Here is a 21,485-nt window from a genome sequence, read left to right as displayed (position 1 = left end):
GTACCTCTTAAATAATTACAGGGCGAAGTCGTTTTCGCTTTCCTAATAGAAGAAGGTGAAGTTTGCATTTTTAGGTGACTTGTCACAAACTTACGAATGGTATTTTGTCTAAGTCTCAACATGTCTTGATTATGAGGTCACGTGCACTGCTTATTCCGGTACATTCGGAAATGAACACAATAACGAAAGCTAAAGTTGTTTATTTGATGTACTTTTATAAATGACCACATGTACATCTCTGGGTCTTTCTGCTTCTGAATTCAATCAATTTAAATATCAATAAATTTTTCACCTGGCCGCCAGTCAAAGCCTTTGAACTTGCAGCCCAGCTGTTGCATCATGTTCTTTTTTATGTACTCTTATAAAATGGCAACATGTATGTACATCAAGGGGTCTTTCAGTCACTGAATTCTGTTATTGTAAATATCAACACAGCTAATTGATCAACACATTTTCCCACAAAGCAGGTGGCTGAAGCAGGATTGCCAAGTCTTTGAATTTTCTACACACCTATTACATGTGTATGGAGGACTCCTGCCTCAGTGATTTTCTGCGTCCCTGATCAAAATTGGCATCCAAATATCCGTAATTAAGCGTTTCCGAGATCTCTGGGTATTGGCAGGTGGCCATTGTATCCCAAAGATAGATCTAAGACTACATTTGTCACAGACTATGGTCTCTATCAGTTCAAAGTCATGCCCTTTGGCTTTTACAATTCGCCTGCCAAGTCCTAGAAGGGCATTCGTGGAAGATATGCCTAGTCTATTTGGATGACATCATTGTGTTCAGCGCAGATTTCGAAATGACATTACAGCGCCTGCAAGATGTTTTCGAGAGACTGCTAGCTTCTGGCTTGAAAATGAGTCCAGGAAACTGTCATCTGTTCCAAAGTAGTGTTTCATATCTGGGGCATATTGTATCTCAAGATGGCGTCCAAACAGATCCTGATAAAATCAAAGACATACAGGACTGGCCTACTCCTATTAATGTCAAAGAGGTGAGGAGCTTCGTGGGTCTGTGTGCATACTACAGAAAATGTATTTGAGGATTTGCTGAGATCAAAGGCCTTTGTTGATACTTACAGAAAAGAATTGTCGATTTGAATGGAATGAGGCATGTGAGGGGGCATTCTGAACTCTGAAGTCCAAGTTGTCCTCAAGCCCTATTCTGGCTTGTCCCAACCTGTCTGGTTCTAACTTCCTTTTGGATACTGATGCATTTTTTAGTAACCTGTCAATTGGTGCAGTGCTCTCCCAGAATCTAGATGGACAGGAAGAAGTTATAGCCTACTACTGCCATACGTAGGGTAAAGCAGAGAGGAGGTATTGCATCACGCATAAAGAACTCCTTGCAGTTGTTAGTGCTATCAAGCATTTACTGCATAGACTGAAGCCACAACGATACCAATAATCATTGCTACTCGGCGATTAGGCGGAACTCCCAACATTGGGACACGGTTCTGTAAGGACATGGTCTACTGATTTTGTGTTCGAATGATCTAAGGTCAAGGTATATGTGACTCAGCAAACTGGATTTTTAAGCAACAGTTTTTAGAGTATGCTCCTTAGCCAAACTTTGATAGCTTGGTTTAATGCTAAGAAAGAAACCAATAAATGGGGTCTACAAGCCAAGGTCATGGTGAGTCTAATAAGAAAATAGTTCATGACCACATATATGCTCTCATTTTCTTTTATAGAACTTTGCTTTTCAATATGGTGTCAGTGAAAAATATAGGTGCCTAATTATCATGATATGTTTTCATATCAACGTGACATATCTGAAAAACATTAACAATACTTGCAGAAAAATCTTTTGTCATTTAGAGTGAGTAAAGTCAACAGAAAAATACTTCTAAGATTTTCTTTGCAAACAATGTTTCTTTATTGGTATTATTTGAAATTCTACTTTCTTTGCAAAGATATCAAAACTTCAATGCAGCAAGTAGCGATCCTCAAAATTAAATTAAATTTCTTGTAAAGGATGAATATTTATTTATAAAAAGAGCAAATATTCACTAAGAAAGAAATAATTTAAAAATAGCAAGCACATATTCAAGAATATGTACTTCTCGAAACAAGTTCCCATGTATAATATTTGAGAGCCTTAGTTGCGTCGTGAATAAAACAATCTTTCAATGAAGAGCATGATACGTTTTCATTATGCCATCTATATGAAGACTTTGTTGATTTTAAGACAGTCATAATAACAAGCACAAAAGTGATACTGAGACATAAATGGTGGAAACCTTTCTGGAATGATTACATTTGAAGATGAGAACATTTTTATATTGATGCTTTTAATTTCATCATGCCAATGCGTATCTTAAACTTAATAAATGAATGAATTCTATACATATTTATTTTGTCTATAAATACCACATGAAGATTTTCTTGTATTTTTGACGAGGTTATAGTGCAGGATGAATGTTGTTGGTCTGAATCGAGGAGATGCATCCGAGTTAAGCTATTTTCATTTTGACCGCCCTGTGAAGACAATAGTTGCGCGCATGATTCTTGACAAAGACATTGGAACTCTTTGGACCTTTTTCATTCATTTATATGTGTATCATAGTCAAGACTCCACCTGGCATTGTCCTGCAACTCTTGTGTTTGACATTTTTTTTTGTCTGACTTTGTTAGTATTGTAAAGTGTAATTTCGAATTGAAACTTCTAAATTTGTAATTTAGCTGAATCTCTGAACTGTAGATATAAATTTGCCCTTGTTTTAATGTTCATTGCTTCCAGCCTTTTTTAAGACATGACAGAAATTATCTGATTTATTATCTTTGTGCAGTGCATGCTTCTGTAACTTGTCAACTCCACCTATTCCATGACAAAATGACACATGAAAATTCCAGCCATCTGGTAAATGCGAAGCCCGATTTCAGAATTACTATCGAATACCTTTCTGTTAATGTAAAGTCTCAGAGAGACAGACCGCAACTTTCATTAAACTTAAATGCATTATTTTTTTCAGCATGACGATGGATTCATTTCAACACACCATGAATGACCTGAACAAGGACAACATCAAATCTAACCTAAAGTATGTATGATCTCAGAAAACTACACCCATCACAATGTTATAAATAAAGATTTAAGTAAAAATAAATTCTTAATGACTATGAATAGCAGTGGACATCAATTTCAATAGTAACTTTTGAATAGAAACCAGTCTTGTATTTTTGACGAGGTTATAGTGCAGGATGAATGTTGTTGGTCTGAATCGAGGAGATGCATCCGAGTTAAGCTATTTTCATTTTGACCGCCCTGTGAAGACAATAGTTGCGCGCATGATTCTTGACAAAGACATTGGAACTCTTTGGACCTTTTTCATTCATTTATATGTGTATCATAGTCAAGACTCCACCTGGCATTGTCCTGCAACTCTTGTGTTTGACATTTTTTTTTGTCTGACTTTGTTAGTATTGTAAAGTGTAATTTCGAATTGAAACTTCTAAATTTGTAATTTAGCTGAATCTCTGAACTGTAGATATAAATTTGCCCTTGTTTTAATGTTCATTGCTTCCAGCCTTTTTTAAGACATGACAGAAATTATCTGATTTATTATCTTTGTGCAGTGCATGCTTCTGTAACTTGTCAACTCCACCTATTCCATGACAAAATGACACATGAAAATTCCAGCCATCTGGTAAATGCGAAGCCCGATTTCAGAATTACTATCGAATACCTTTCTGTTAATGTAAAGTCTCAGAGAGACAGACCGCAACTTTCATTAAACTTAAATGCATTATTTTTTTCAGCATGACGATGGATTCATTTCAACACACCATGAATGACCTGAACAAGGACAACATCAAATCTAACCTAAAGTATGTATGATCTCAGAAAACTACACCCATCACAATGTTATAAATAAAGATTTAAGTAAAAATAAATTCTTAATGACTATGAATAGCAGTGGACATCAATTTCAATAGTAACTTTTGAATAGAAACCAGTCTTGTATTTTTGACGAGGTTATAGTGCAGGATGAATGTTGTTGGTCTGAATCGAGGAGATGCATCCGAGTTAAGCTATTTTCATTTTGACCGCCCTGTGAAGACAATAGTTGCGCGCATGATTCTTGACAAAGACATTGGAACTCTTTGGACCTTTTTCATTCATTTATATGTGTATCATAGTCAAGACTCCACCTGGCATTGTCCTGCAACTCTTGTGTTTGACATTTTTTTTTGTCTGACTTTGTTAGTATTGTAAAGTGTAATTTCGAATTGAAACTTCTAAATTTGTAATTTAGCTGAATCTCTGAACTGTAGATATAAATTTGCCCTTGTTTTAATGTTCATTGCTTCCAGCCTTTTTTAAGACATGACAGAAATTATCTGATTTATTATCTTTGTGCAGTGCATGCTTCTGTAACTTGTCAACTCCACCTATTCCATGACAAAATGACACATGAAAATTCCAGCCATCTGGTAAATGCGAAGCCCGATTTCAGAATTACTATCGAATACCTTTCTGTTAATGTAAAGTCTCAGAGAGACAGACCGCAACTTTCATTAAACTTAAATGCATTATTTTTTTCAGCATGACGATGGATTCATTTCAACACATCATGAATGACCTGAACAAGGACAACATCAAATCTAACCTAAAGTATGTATGATCTCAGAAAACTACACCCATCACAATGTTATAAATAAAGATTTAAGTAAAAATAAATTCTTAATGACTATGAATAGCAGTGGGCATCAATTTCAATAGTAACTTTTGAATAGAAACCAGTCTGCATAGATATGTATTAAGGTAATACGAGCGATAGATTTAGACTTTAAGAATAATTGTAGTGTGTACTCTGTAACTACATTAATCATACTTTCATTTCAAACTATGCAACGAATATTAAAGTTGAGAACAACACACAGTGGACCATCCCAAAAAACATTTGCCTAAATTATTAGAGAATAGTTAGAAATAATATTACCTGAGGGAGCATTTGTTTTTGTATTTGGAGGAGGATGGACTGAGTACTAAACTGGAACCACTTGCTTGTAATATATATTCCCCCGATAACAAAAGGATATAGGGTCGTGCATGTTTTGAAACGAGTGGCCCCAGCATTTGATAGAGAGTTTTGCTAGAGCAACAGAATAAAATTCTAAAAGAAGCATTGGTTCATGTGATGGAGTATACATTTTAATATTATGTTACTTTATATTTGGATTTAAATTCTATGGAGTATTTAACAGTTGCATGGCAAATTAATATCTATGACGAAGGCCTGTATATCAAGTGATTTGTTGAGTGTGAAATCTAAATTTTTTTAGGTTGTTGGCTGTGCACTACCAAACTAGTATCAAGCAATATCTTCCAGGTGATAAAAGTCTATTAATAGACTGAACAAATGGTAATAACAGTTTTAAATGTCTGCCTGAAACCCATTTTGACCACCGTCAAGCTGACCGCAAACAGCAGTGAAACAAACCAATAATATGCAACAAACTATGGAAGTGGAATAAAGATGGAAAGCACGAAGCCAATAACAAGACAACAGTCATGGGAGGCAAAGGTGTGGGGCTTGAAAAAATCATTTTCTTTTGAGCTAGGCACTATGCTGGTGAAGTGAGAACTCCAAATGTCAAATAACGTGACCGATATAGCGGTGACAGTGAACACAAAGTTTGTCGCCAGCCAGACAATAGAATTGTCATTTTTGACCTCATCATTCATGGGTAGTAACACTGACACTTTTCTGCCAGCATTTCAGGCATCTTGGCCAGCTTTTGTTGGTATTGTTTAGCCATTCGCTTGTGACTCCAGTCACAAGTTAGGTACTAGAGTTCAAACTGACTCTACTAGGACAGCTAATGGTCATCATGATGGGGAGAAAAACAGGATTAGGATGAATCCCAGCACAGTGACAACCTAGTCTACTGCCTTGCCCTGTTTGCAGTAGCATCTTCACAGTCCCTGGGCCATGGCTATATCCTGGGCCATGGCAATATCCTCTTGGAGGATTGTGTTGCTAATCTCCTTATTCAGGTTAAACTGAATGCAAAGGGCTTCTTGGTGCTCACTGGCAGCCATCACCACTGTAAGCATTCTACTTCAGCTGACAAATGCGATTTTTAATCCTTTTGTTCATCTCATCTCTTTTCCTCTACATTAGGCTTGTGTCGTTTTCCACCTTGTCCAACTTTGTTTCTTTATGTCGGCTTAGTTATTCAGCTCAGAAAGCTTAGGAAAGCTTGAAGCACCTCATTGAGACCAAGGATCTCATGCACTGGAAGGTTATTTGCTAATGTACTAATGCAAGAGTTCAGATAGATGTCATGTGCAAGTTTGTCAAAATCACATTAAATAATAGTATACCTTTTTAAAAGTCTGGCCTTTCAGACCTCCTCACCTTTGAACTGACGTTTAATGACCACTGTGGAGAGATACAAAATGCTAACAGTAAGGCGAGTTAAACAATTGGCGGAAATTTAATGGATTTTGACACAGATGCTTAATAAACAGATCATATAGTAATACCTATTGAAAGTAGCTTTCTTTTGTTCGTGAATTCTTAGCCAACTCAAGGTGGTGTTCAACAAGAGCGATTCTGTGTGGAATATCGACCTCAACACAACTGTGAATAGCTTGAAGGTAGTAAACTTTTTATTTGAAGATCAGGGTGATTTTCAGCACCACATGGAGTATTTTCATCATCTGTGTATCAATATTGCTGACCTTCAAGTGGTAGCCAAACAAAGTCTATACTTAGTGGGCAGTGTGATTTCTTCAGTGGTGTGACCTGCCCTGTAAGTAAAGGTAGGAGAGTCTATCAAAGATACAAGGCTGCCAGACCAAAATAAGTTGGCCCTATTCCCAATATGAGGACCACACACTCCATGAGATTCGGTTATCAATTGAAAAGACAACCCATGCAGCTGATGTGTTGAACATGTAATAGACACACAGCTTAACATCCAAAATGTCCAGTTTGTCTTAGCAATCTACTAGCCATCTCAAAGAACTCTAAAGGTGTGTATCTATGCGCAAAGAGCAGAGACGGCAGCAAATCCTTTGAAATTGTATCTCTACACTGCAACAAGATCATTGGCTGCTGCAGCTGCGGCAAAAACATTTTCACCTGTTTGCACCTGGAAACAGAATCTAAAGACAGCTATAACTTAGTTGACATTATCTGCCCAATTGTTGACCAGAATGAGGCATATAATTGATACTGGCCATGGGTACAAAAATACAATAGGCAGTATTTATTATCAACTCCATACGCTTTTGTAGCGGTATTGAGAACCTGTTATCTGACCTGACAAAAATAGTAATGATCACTAATGCTCTTTATTCTGGATCACTGTGCATTGCTTTCAGGTGTCTAGCATAAAATAAGGGTCCACACAAAACTTGCCTATGTCAGTCGCCATTACACAAAAAACAATATTGTCTTCAAGGGCTGTGCTCAGCAGACGTTTTGGATAGCACTTTATTGCCGCAAGAACAAATATTTCTGAGGATACCATTGAGTCAACATTTGGTTAACTGTCCTTGAAAATATGATCTATTGATTGTCAGATACATGTCCACCATATCCAGCAGATATTTGTCTTGCAACAACATGTCCAAATTTAAATGATGCATCGTTTCTAAACTGTGACATTGTTTGATTTTATTTTGACAATTGTTAAAACCGACATTGTGAGGATCATCACCTTCTGTTAACTCTGTGTTTTTGGACTTGTCATATGTTTTAGGTCTTGTAAGTCTCATATCGCGGAAGCGTCCAGATGTGTGTTCTTATCTTCTTTTCTGTTGGTCATGAGATTTTCTAGGTACAATTGCTAAGGGTAAGCAGCCATGAGGTAATTTGGCCGTAAAATAACATGATGTGTTTTTGAGAAACACGCCAATGAAACTGTCACTTGGTAAAGTTAAGTAAAATTGGTTATTCATAATTCGATGGTTCCATTATCAGAGGAGTCACTTGATGCCAAAGGAGAATGATTTTCCAAATCTTCAGAAAGAAGGCTGTTGTTGCTATTAATGTGACTGACGATGGTTGCAAGGTTACTGTTGTTATTTCCTGTATATTTTTTAGGGAAGGATTGTTAAGAAGATAGCCAATACAACTGCTTTGTAAAGTGGTCCACACTTGTTTGTCTCCTTGTTGCAAACAAATTAGTATTGGCGACTCCAATAAACATAATAGATCATTATGAATTAGCGTAAAAAGACAATTTGACTACATTACACCCAAAGGGGTTGTTTTTGTTTTTCTTGAAGATAGGAATTCCGACAAGGAAATATAGATGATATGTTCAAAGGCATGATGGCTACTAAATCTTTATTTTATAGTCGATGACTTGCAAAGTGGCAATTCATGAATCAAAACTTGTTTGGATACCCTTTCCAAAGTATTTACATTTCTTTGAGTTGGTGTTTACCTACTTTACATGCTCTTTGATCCAGATTGTGTTCGATATTGTATAAGCATCTCCCTTTTGGTCACTAGTTTTAAGTCGGGCATGTAAAATATTCCCTATAAGACTTCTTTGTTTATTGTTTCCAATTTATAAACAAGAGGATAACATTCGTGTACACATCTAGTGGCACAAAAGGATGCCCTTTGTCAAAGATACGTTTGGATTTTTCCAATACGAACCCAAATCTCTTGTCTTTATGTTTCCTTGTTTATTAGGGGTAGTATGGGACGTTCTGAACAATCGATCTAACACCAGCACTTGGTTTTCTGATTATACGTTGGTATGATTAAGTTTAACTGTAACAAGATGTGGTAACATGTAGATGTACTTGACAATGTGTTGACGTGTCAAATATTTCCACATATGTTCCTTTAAAGTTCTTTGGAAACTTTTCATGACACTAGCGTTCGTTTCGAGATGCTTCTTGATGAAGAAATGGATGTCTTTTTTATAAAAAAAATTGAAAATCTTGGTTTGGTACCTTTGTCTGTTTGACATCATAGAGAGTGATTTTGTTTCAAAACAAGTTTAAAGCTCTTACAAACTCGGAACATGTTTTAAATCAAAAGGGAAGACCAAAGCTGATTATTAAAACATGTCGATATCACAAAACAGATATTTGTAACCATGATGATACACAGCCAAATGACTGATCGATGCCATCCACATTGGTTTAATTTATGGAAAATAGGTTTGTGTAACTTGTACCTCGATTTTGTTTGTTACCATCTTCACACCACTATAAACATATAATTTTAAGTTTGGTTTTAGCAGCACAGCTTTTGAACTCCCTTTTAACCAGCAGCATGTGCAGAATTGTAGAAAATGCTACCTAAAAGTGTTGTCATGGCTGCCTCTAAAAAAATGTAAATACACCCACTGTTCACCGATACTACTCTTAGCTTCATGGTGTTTGGATGAGACTTAAGTCTTCGATGAGCCACAATACTAGGATCCTGCTGTTTTAAATTGGAAACTTTTCTCATGGTGCCTTTTTTACTTCTTTCTTGGACCCTTTCTTTTTTTCCTTCAGCTAAAGGTGTCCACATCATTTTTTTGACCCAAGGTTTTATACCTTCCAGTCCAGGATATGGGGAAGGTGTCTATATCTAGGGAGCAATCAGACTGGGTATTGTAGCAGATGGAGTTTTATACACTTCTTGTATGTTCCCTTCTTCTACTTCTTCCACTGTGTTCATGTCTGTATTTGTGACTTTGGTTTTGTTTTTTTCATGACTGTCTTGATATCTTTCATAGTAGGTTTAGCTGTTTTGTCTAAAGCTTTCTGGTAAAAGAGTTGAAGACATTGCCATACTTCGCTATTCCTTTGTGATGTTTCTGTTTCTGACAAATCGGTTCAATTCATCAGTGATTGCAATTCTTGTTGTAACTGCTATCTCCGTGAGATTAGGATTTGAAAGTAAATGAAATATCCATTGTTTGTACCAATGATGGAGTTTATCATATGTATGGAACCAAAGTGAGCTTGTGTCATTCCATAAGATTCAATGGTACAAGTATAATGTCTTTCCAGAAAAGGTGCCCTTTTATAATATTTTCTAATTCTTTCTCCTTTTTTTCATGGTGCCTAATAAAGGCTGTCCACCAACTGATCTTAACAAAGGAGCACCTACTTTTAACAAGGGTCCTGTCAGCATGGGTAGAAATCATTTGCATTAAACCAACATTTTTTCAGTTGACTGATGGTTCTTTTTCACCATGTATGTTAAAATGTTTTCTTAAGTGTTGCTTCTGTATCTTGGACAGGGTACCATTACTTTCAACAACATTCAAAAAATATTCACACACAGTATTGATGATTTCTTTACATGTTTTTTCAATGATTTGTTCTTTAATCAGAAATATTGTAATATGCAAAAGAAGGATAGAGTACCTTCTTTTTCCCTCTTTTAGAGGAAGATTACATATTGGGAAGATGACAAGGAGGGGTATGTGCACTTCTTTTGGGTAACACCTTTTGTTTCAGTTGCAAACACATTCAAGTGAATGTTATCACCCCTTCGTTTTATACTGGAAGTTGTCTACTTTGATTGTTGGTTCGTGGTAACAAGTGGGCACTGGCTTGTACATTTTTCTTTTGCAACTGATGCCATACTGGAAAGACATGTACTGCTTCAAAGAAAAGAAGTGCAGACTGATTTTATAACAAGCAAACTAAGAAATCCATTCCCACCAATGAAACTTACACGAGTCAACGCCTGGCATTAATGTACCATATATATAAGCATTAATTGATCATTAGATTAAAAGAAGGAATGAAGAAACATACAGAGCATATCTGCAAAAAAAAACTGATTCAGAATAAATATGTTATTTAATAATCAGTGTTATATGCATATATGAGTTAACAATAAGGAAATAAGGTGGGATATAAAATGTGGGAAATAGTTATCACACATATGGTAGCTTGAGACATAATTCAGACAGTTAACATAAATTCACACCTATTTTAAGCATTGTTAGTTATAACAAAAAAGGGCATTGTTTATTTGTCAACCAACTGCTAGTGGTTTCACTCACTGTAGAACAGGTGGTTTCTTTGAAATAGGTCGAAGAGGCTTGAGTAAAACCTTTAGTTATTGTGCAGTTTGGGCACAGCTGACCATAATATGAAATGGGAGCATGTGTGTGTGTGTGTGTGTGTGTGTGTGTGTGGGATAATGCACTCCACAGAGAGAAATGGCATGTCCTTTGAGAATTTCACATGCATTGGACCCAGAAAATCGGTGACTATTTAGTAAAAATGATGCTTAAATATGCCGTCAAAAACTTCCCAATGTTAGATCCTAATCTGTGTGTTTTCAGATTCAATCTTCCAACTTGCTTTTTTGAAAAGATTCATTGTTTGCATGACATGCTCGAATAAGTGTACGGCCGGTATTAACTAAATTTATTCAATGACTATTTGAATTCTATGGAAATTTTTCTGTACATTTGAAACTTCAACACAGAAGGGGCATTTTTAGTTGGAACATATTCAGATTTCTTGGAACTATTGGAATTGAAAGGACTTTTAGAAACTAGGAATTCATTCAACAAGCTGTGAGTTAATTTAGTTCTTTCACTCCTGTATTTTGAGAAATTATTTTCAATTATGCAAAACTTGTTTGGTTTGTTATTTCTTATTGCGTAGTTTAAGTCCCTGGAGTCATCACACATGATTGATGGCAAAAGTAAAAGATCAATGAGCAAAATTAACATATATTACTTACCCCACCTGGATTCATGTTTGGTGACACATTCCTTCAAAATATCACAACCAGTTGTAAATGAATTGACACATATATCACAGAACATCTGCTTTAACTTTGTATCTTATCTCAGCCATGGATTCCCAAGTTGAAATTTGTGACCTCTTCATCACGATGTGGTGTTGCACTTAAAGCATCACTACCATCACTATATGCGGATGATGCTGGACTGCCAGGTATAATAATAATAATAATAATAATATTAATAATAATATTAATAATAATGCTTTATTTATAGAGGGTGACTCATTAGTCAAGGACTATTCTCCCCTGAGGCCCTCTTAAGGAGAGTATAACAATGCACATTATATGAAGATAGGAATAATTAGTGTTTATTTTAACATGTTTAGTATTAAAATGCTAAATTCCATTATCTATTAGAAACACATACATGCTCATGATATCTTTTCTTAAATACTCTAATATTTTCAGCAGATTTTACATGTAGTGGAAGCTTATTCCACAGAACTGTACCAGAGTATTGAAAACTCTTTTCAAATTGCTCTGTTCTTGGTTTTGGTATTAGAAGGTTTCCATGTGATATTGATCTCAGCTGGTATTGTGTTGAAAAAGATCTGAATAAGTCCTGAAGATACTCTGGTGCAGTTCCATGTAGACATTTATATAAAAGAACTGCCTTGTGAAAATCTATCCTGTCATATATTGTGAACCATTTGAGTTCTGTAAATAATGCTTTTGAGGGATGATCTAAAATTACATGTGCTGCTCGTTTCTAAAATTTATAAATCCTATCAAGCTCAGATTTAGCACAGTTTCCACATACATTAGAACAATAATCCATTGTTGGAAGAATATATGACTTGTAGTATAGATTGCGAGTTTCCATAGGTAAATATTTCTTGATTCTGCTGAGAAGGGCTATTTTGGATGGCAGTGTTTTACAAAGCTTATCAATATGGTCATTCCATAATAAATTATTATCTACAGACACACCTACAAGCCTTTCATGTTTGACATTTTCGAATGGATGATTATTTATTGCAAGAGATAGTTTTGGGTTCCCTGACTTGTGTAGCTTTTGTGATGTCCCCAAAATCATACATTTTGTTTTACCGTCATTAATTACCATCCTATTTTGTTGTACCCAGTTTTGGACTCTAATAAGGTCTGAGTTTAATCTCATTTGGATAACTTCAGCATCAGAACTAGATGTATACAAGGTTGCATCATCTGCAAACAAATCTGTATTTGTGGATTCATTATTTAATGGTAGATCATTGATATAGATAAGGAAGAGGAGATGGCCCAAAACTGAGCCTTGAGGGACTCCTGAATGAATAGTGTGAGTTTGGTTTAGGTATGATCTAAACCAGTTTAAAGAAGGATTGTCAAACCTGTAACAGTTCAACTTTTGCAGCAGAATTTCATGATCAGCAAGATCAAAGGCTTTCTTGAAGTCAAGGAAAACAATCCCAGCCATATGTCCATTATCCATTTCCTTCAGCCAAAGATCAATTAATTTGGTAAGTTCTGTTTGGCACGAGTTGTACTTTCTAAATTGTAATTGCGCTTTATGAAAGAGAGTTATGTTTCAAAAAATTTATAGACCTGAATGGCTACATGCTTTTCAAATAGTTTTGACAATACAGGTAGAATTGATATTGGTCTGTAATTTCCTGGATACTCCTTTTCTCCTTTCTTAAAGATAGGTGTAACCTTTGCACATTTCAGTGTTTCTGGAAAATTTCCACTCATATAACTTAAATTTATGATATGTGTTAGTGACTTTGTTATTACTGGTGCAACAACTTTAAGAATTTGTGGACCAGTACCATCCAATCCAGAGGATTTATTAATATTAACCTTAATTGGCATATCAAAAACATCCGCTTCACTAACATTAGCTACTGAAAAATAATTATCATCAGGAATTTTAGCTCTTATAAATAATAGAAGAGCATCAAGTTCAATTGGGATGTTAGTCTGGTTCTGAATACTGTTACTGGAGATGCTTATGAAGAAATTGTTGAACATTTCCACAATGTCTTGTACAGATGTTGCTATATCATGATTTTGCTTAAGTCTAGGGGGAAGACAACTGTTCTTGGGTGGGTTCAGCTCTTTTAGATGCTTCCACAATGTTTTGGTACTCTTACTTTCATTAAGTAACATCAGGTTCAGTGACTGTGTTGTCTGATGAATTTGCACTAAATCCAAATGCTGTTGATTTTGTTGACTTACTCTTACGATGAGACGATGAACATGCAACGGTAAACTTTCATTTAACCAAGTTAAAGTTGCACTGTTTACAGTATATAATTATGATTGAGATTTTTTCCATTTGCTTTCTGTTGGTGTCTTCAGAGGTGGGTAGATCGTAGGTATAGTCCGGTAGCATGACTGAGTGTATCACAGCATACATTATTATGGCCAGATGTAAACATAAGCGAATTATGATGTAACAATGCACTGTAAAGATGGATTTGTCAATATGAACAAAGGATTTGTTTATATAACAGATTCCAGTACATTGTCCAAGTTTGTGGCTTCCTTTCATCGTCCCTATGAATGTCTCCACTCCAAATCCATGATTGTATTGTACAAATTAAACAGCCCAAAAGGTTGTTGCCCAAAAAATTGCCAGATGGTATATTTTGTCGCCAATAAGGAAAAATTGCAATTTGCGACATTGGCAAAGCCCTGGATTATCCATATAGTGTGTGTGTGTGTGTGTGTGTGTGTGTGTGTGTGTGTGTGTGCATATATATACAGAGAGAGAGAGAGAGAGAGAGGCTGGGTTTCTTACAGTAAGTGTAAATAGTATATATTCTGCTTTCAAACTGTGCAGATGGAAAACTGAAAACAGATTGCTTTTCTGATCAGAGATTTACAGAGCATCAGTTGAGTGTATGCTTTAGATAAAACCCACCGACTTCTCCGAATGAGACGATAATTCCTGTATCAATCAGGAGAACTGAAATTGGGCCCTAGAATGCCAAAAGTGTCAAAGCAATGGAAAGAGAGTCAAATGTAAAGATAACTTTTGTAATTGTCAGGCAAAAGGTCATCGGGCTTCAGAAAGTCCGAAGACAATAAAAACAGGAGAAAAAGCAAGAGGGTGAGGAGGTGAAGTCTTTATAATAAAAAGAGAATAAGAACCCATCCTCGTCCAAAAATGCAAGAAATCAAGACCACTACAAGAAACATTAGAGGAAGAAGCCATGCTAGTGAAAAAATTCATTAAAGAGACTTAGGGAATGAATGAAGAAAATTAATGTTTGTGATGTGAAATTTTAGTTGTGATTCAGAAAAGAAACTATACCAAAGAAAAAGTAAGTATTTAGATTTTTATATGGACAAGTTATTTACATACATGCATAGTGTGCCAAATGATTCAGCAGTTTTCATTTTTCATGATTTGGCAATCATTGAGTAGCATCTTTTCTAAGACATACGGTTGGCCTTCAAAAATATTGTTGGTTGTTTATTGTTTATCAACTCACAGAAACTCCCCATTCAATCCGTTTCAATCCAGTCATAGGTTATAGACACAAGTACCTTGATCCATTGTTTCACCGGTTCTCAACACCATCAAGATTCATGCCATGTTGGCTAGCGTAGAGGCATTGACATTTCTTTCAAGGATGCTTTTAAACATTTAACCCAGACTATCTACTGCATGTTAAATCACCATGGGCCATTATCAATATGGTAGAGAAGAATCTATGTCTAGAGACGAGGCTGTCTGAAGAGGGTCTTGCTGTATGAACCCCTTGAGACAAAGTTTGATAAAAAAAAGATGACCGGTGAGATGTCACTGATGTTAACTCACTTGGTTAACAAAATCCCAATGGCCCTTTTCAATGCCACCCATGTTCCTCAAAAAGAGATATGCTAGTCATCTATTACGATTTGTTTGTATGTTTAGTGTCTGTATTTGTGTGTCTATTTCTATGTTGTTGACAACAGTAAACTAAAACTTGAACCCCTCAACCCTTTTACGCTTTTAATAACCTCAGCATAAAGCACATTCTTTATATCAGTTAACCTCTCAACCTCAGCATAAAGCATGTTCTTTATACCAATTAACCCCTCAACTTTGGCGTAAAGCTTGTTCTTCACACAAGTTAACCTCTCAACCTCAGCATAAAGCCTGTTCTTCATACCAATTACCCCCTCAACTTTGGCATAAAGCCTGTTCTTAATATCAGTTAACCCCACAACCTCAGCATAAAGCCTGTTTTTATACTGATTAACCCCTCAACCTCGGCATAAATCTTGTTCTTTATACCAATTAACCCCTCAACCTCAGCATAAATCTTGTTCTTTATACCAGTTAACCCCTCAACCTCGGCATAAATCTTGTTCTTTATACCAATTAACCCCTCAACCTCGGCATAAATCTTGTTCTTTATACCAATTAACCCCTCAACCTCGGCATAAATCTTGTACCTCGGCATAAATCTTGTTCTTTATACTGATTAACCCCTCAACCTCAGCATAAATCTTGTTCTTTATACCAATTAACCCCTCAACCTCGGCATAAATCTTGTTCTTTATACCAATTAACCCCTCAACCTCAGCATAAATATTGTTCTTTATACCAATTAACCCCTCAACCTCAGCATAAATCTTGTTCTTTATACCAATTAACCCCTCAACCTCAGCATAAATCTTGTTCTTTATACCAATTAACCCCTCAACCTCAGCATAAATCTTGTTCTTTATACCAATTAACCCCTCAACCTCAGCATAAATCTTGTTCTTTATACCAATTAACCCCTCAACCTCGGCATAAATCTTGTTCTTTATACCAATTAACCCCTCAACCTCAGCATAAATCTTGTTCTTTATACCAATTAATCCCTCAACCTCGGCATAAAGCCTGTTTTTCATACCATTTAACCTCTCAGTCAATCGGCAAATTCTTTGCTCATAATGCATTTGCTTTGGGATGCTTCCATCTTGCATCATGTTTACAAATTTCAATTAACAAACACTTTTTTCCCCCAGTATCAAAAGATGCACAATACCGAAAATTAGAATGATATAGCTATGTCTGAGTACTAATGAATCCTATCCTGAATTATTGATTAGCTGTTTTAATTTACAAATAGATTCTGAAGTATAGAGAGGATAGTAAAAATGAGTCCAACATGCCAAAGACTGGTTTAAAATCTTTGGAATTTATAAATTATGCCATAATTGTAATTTAAAAAATCTGATTAGATTGACTAGTTCCCAGATGGTTTAATGGAAAATATTTTGAATGAAATTCATTTAGTAAGTAGAGTATTTAGAAATCCATTCCCAAACATTTTAAATGTCTAACAAAATTTGTACATTTTAATGGACGTCATCCTTTTTAGAGTACTGATATGTCTCTAGTAGAAATAATAATTATTAATCTCTGTTTTCTTTTCTTCTTAATCTTCTTCATGGTATTATTATTAGTATTGGTATTACTATTATCTTTATTAGTATTAGTATTTGGTATTTCTATTATCGTTATTAGTATTAACATTTGTATTGGTATTACTATTATCTTTATTAGTATTGGTATTGGTATTACTGTTATCTTTATTAGTATTGGTATTGGTATTACTGTTATCTTTATTAGTATTAGTATTGGTCTTGGTATTATTATTATCTTTATTAGTATTATTATTAGTATTGGTATTACTATTATCTTTATTAGTATTAGTATTGGTCTTGGTATTACTATTATCTTTATTAGCATTAGTATTGGTATTGGTATTACTATTATCTTTATTAGTATTAGTATTGGTATTACTGTTATCTTTATTAGTATTAGTATTGGTATCTTAGTGGCATGCCTCTTTATGCCTCTTGCCGATTCTCTTGTATACCAGCATGCTATGCGGACATGGAACAGAAATGGATATACATGTACCAATATGAATATTTGTGGTCTTTGGAACTGACATACATTATTAGAATTTGGCAATACAGTTTTATCTGTCAATAGCTTTGTGTTTCCTTCTGTATTATTTATGCTGAGAGAGCGGACGTCAAATGTTGCTGCTACTGAATTGAAGACACAAAGCAGAGTTCTACCAAATCAAATTTCTTCTATCAACATCTTGAATGAATTTCCGGTCCTGTTCTGTCAGGCTAAATTTTGTTCCTTAACATAATTATAATCTGTTCTTCGTTTCCACCTTGTAACTTAGTTTTGGCTTGCATTACTTCAATGAATAAAGCATTAAGCTTAATGTCTAAGAGTATATATGTTTTTGGAAATATAGTGATTGCATGACCTATTTGAACAAATAATGTCTTTTCACCTTTTTTTGTACATGTTCAAATTGAGATAAAAGCTGCCACTATCACATCTTTTTTCAGTAAAATTGTCCTAACTATGTATACTGTTTTTAAGTATGTCTATGTATCTATCATGTCCATTTTACTAGGAATTACACAAGCAAGCAAAGATTGGCAGGGACAGAAAATGTAAAGGAGTTGGTACAGCATATAGCCCAGCAGTGGAGAGACCATGGACTTGATAAAGTGGAAATTACTCCATATGACATCCTAATGTCCTACCCTAACACTACAAAGCCAAATACGGTGAGTTAAAAAACGTTTGGGATTTTTATCATTCCCACTGATTTGATCCACAAATCTTAAAGATATCAGCTTGACTAACTTGGCTAATGTGTGGTCATGTTTCAGGATTTAGTCCTAGGCTTGTTCTTCCTTTATATTTGGAAACCACTTAGGGACCATAATTCAACCTGTGGTCTCTGATGAGAGTGCAACAGTTGGGATTTAAATGGTAAATTAAATATATACATTGACTTCATTCTTTGGGGTGAAAAGGAAAATTGGGCTGGATAGCTGTCACAGTATAATGTCTGGCTGTGATTAGGCATGACTAGAGTTGTCTTCACATCTTTATTTCCTGTACATGATAGCAAATTTGAAATTTGAACAGAGATAAACAGTTTTATTAATATTTTTATTATGTACGATGCACATTAAAAAATATATATATATATTATATCTTGATATATTATTGAGGAATGTTCAGTATTTATATGTGTTGGTGTTGTTTATTTTATAATTTAATGTATCTATTTAAAGGCGTTTTAGATGTTTTCTGGCTGAATGGTACCAATGAAAAACCAGGTAGCAAAACTGGTAATGGTAAAATCTCCAGAAAGACAGACCCTATAATCAAAAGTAAATATGCTACATGACACAAAGGTTAACATGTAATGATGTTGAGGAAAACTACAAAAGGCTTAGAAAACAAAGATAACAGGGAAATTGCTAAACTGCTTTAAATATGAGTTCAAATTTGTAGATTTGGTAGCATTGGGAAGGGGTGCTCCCAGTATATTATTTAAATTACCATAGAAGTCACACCCTGGTTTCGATTTTGTAGGGAGTGAAATTAGTGATAGAGAGAGGTAAGGCTCCAAGACCCCAGTCAGCAATGCCAACAGTTAAATTATTGAGAACACAAAGGTGAAATTCAAAAGAATAACAATTTAATATAATTCAATATTCAAATGATAATAATTTCCCAATCACTCTTCTTCCTCTCCACCTAGTGATAGCCTATTGCATCCTTTGATTTAAAGTGTCAGAGATGGCTTCTCCACCTGTCCTTTTTTTCTACTCATCTGTATCTCTCCTATCCTGCTGACTTCTTCTCTCCTTCCAACTTCTCTCCTAACTTCTTCTCCTTGACTGCTCCTTCTCCAATTCCTACTCCTTGACTCCTTTTCCTCCTCCTCCTTGACTATGCTCTCTGACTAGCCTTCGATTCACAATCAACTTCTCCACTAGTCTCTATTCTGTCTCTCTCCTAGAGACTCAGGACTAAACCACACCAGAAGTCTGTCCCGTAATTTACAAAGCTTTTTCTTTCCTTAGAATTTCCAAAATTTTCATGCCAATTTACAAATGGCTTTCCCAGAGTTATTGCTTTAACTTTCCAACACGATGCTTTGCAATTACTGAAGTTTCTAGTCTAAATTGCTCAATTAAATTTGGATTGAAATGGTGACCACACCCGCTCTCAGTTCTGATTGGATATCAATTCTACCCTGTTCTGTTCAACTTAGCATATAATGCTGTGGCTGTCTGTCAATGTGGTAAGATTTATGATGCCAATAAGGGTCGTTTGTTCCTGAACAAAGCTTTCAGCGTCCACATGTGATTTTGACACCCAACAAAGCTGGGCTCTTGTAACAATTACAAACAGGACCACTATAGCCACTGGGTCTAACATTTATACATGGCTTCTAACCAATCCCTTTGTTCTTGACTTACATAATCATGGACAGGCAACATGACAAAATTGTTTCTGTGTAAATCGTACCTTTCAGAAAGGTCCTACACCTCAGATAGAGCAACATCAGTGGGTGCGTACCAAAGTGAAATGGATGCCCACTTTGCTGGAAAAGTCTTAAGTTTGAGTCCCAGCCTTGCTATGCATATTTCCAGTGTACATACCACATGAACTAACTGCTTCTTTAATTTTGATTGTAATATGCAAGTCAGATATTACGACTGAGAGCACGTGCCTCACCAAGTATAAATGGTCCGACAATAAACCAACAGGGTTGTCCTTTATATTTTGTCCTGTTTCTGTCTGTATGTCTAATAGATAGAGTACATATCATCGACATTAACAGTTTTGGTTTTGTCCTGTTTCTATCTGTATGTTTAATGGATGGAGTATATATTATCAATATCAACAGTTTTGGTTTTGTCCTGTTTCTGTCTTTATGTCTAATAGATAAAGTACGTATTATCAACATCAACAGTTTTGGTTTTGTCCTGTTTCTGTCTTTATGTCTAATAGATAAAGTACGTATTATCAACATCAACAGTTTTGGTTTTGTCCTGTTTCTATCTGTTTGTTTAATGGATAGAGTATATATCATCAACATAAACAGTTTTGGTTTTGTCCTGTTTCTGTCTTTATGTCTAATAGATAAAGTACCGGTACATATCATCAACATAAACAGTTTTGGTTTTGTCCTGTTTCTGTCTGTATGTCTAATAGATAGAGTACATATCATCGACATTAACAGTTTTGGTTTTGTCCTGTTTCTGTCTTTATGTCTAATAGATAAACTACGTATTATCAACATCAACAGTTTTGGTTTTGTCCTGTTTCTATCTGTTTGTTTAATGGATAGAGTATATATCATCAACATCAACAGTTTTGGTTTTGTCCTGTTTCTGTCTGTATGTCTAATAGATAGAGTACATATCATCGACATTAACAGTTTTGGTTTTGTCCTGTTTCTGTCTTTATGTCTAATAGATAAAGTACTGGTACATATCAACATGAACAGTTTTGGTTTTGTCCTGTTTCTGTCTGTATGTCTAATAGATAGAGTACATATCATCAATATTAACAGTTTTGGTTTTGTCCTGTTTCTGTCTGTATGTCCAATAGATAGAGTACATATCAATATTAACAGTTTTGGTTTTGTCCTGTTTCTATCTTTATGTCTAATAGATAGAGTACATATCATCGACATTAACAGTTTTGGTTTTGTCCTGTTTCTATCTGTATGTCTAATAGATAAAGTACATATCATCAACATAAACAGTTTTGATTTTGTCCTGTTTCTGTCTATGTCTAACAGATAGGTACATGTCAATGACATTAACAGTTTTGATTTTGTCCTGTTTCTGTCTATGTCTAACAGATAGGTACATGTCAACGACATTAACAGTTTTGGATTTGGCCTGTTTCTGTCTGTATGTCTAATGGATAGGGTACATATCAATATTAACAGTTTTGATTTTGTCC

The 21,485-nt window shown here is 35.3% G+C and overlaps 1 protein-coding gene across 1 annotated transcript in view; it reads left to right on the top strand.

Annotated features, from left to right (window-relative positions):
- Positions 1 to 21,485, top strand: part of LOC149786196 (glutamate carboxypeptidase 2-like) — a 158,837-nt gene that overhangs the window by 51,715 nt on the left and 85,637 nt on the right. Inside the window, exons 4-6 of the mRNA XM_089976552.1 lie at positions 2,978 to 3,046; positions 4,552 to 4,620; positions 18,118 to 18,274. Coding sequence (XP_089832678.1) covers positions 2,978 to 3,046; positions 4,552 to 4,620; positions 18,118 to 18,274 — 295 coding nt within the window. The remainder of the gene's footprint in view (positions 1 to 2,977; positions 3,047 to 4,551; positions 4,621 to 18,117; positions 18,275 to 21,485) is intronic.

Source organism: Sinohyriopsis cumingii, chromosome 12, assembly GCF_028554795.1.
Source record: "Sinohyriopsis cumingii isolate HCF-2022 chromosome 12, ASM2855479v2, whole genome shotgun sequence".
Lineage (NCBI taxonomy): Eukaryota > Metazoa > Mollusca > Bivalvia > Unionida > Unionidae > Sinohyriopsis > Sinohyriopsis cumingii.
This window is presented reverse-complemented; position numbering and strand designations above follow the sequence as displayed.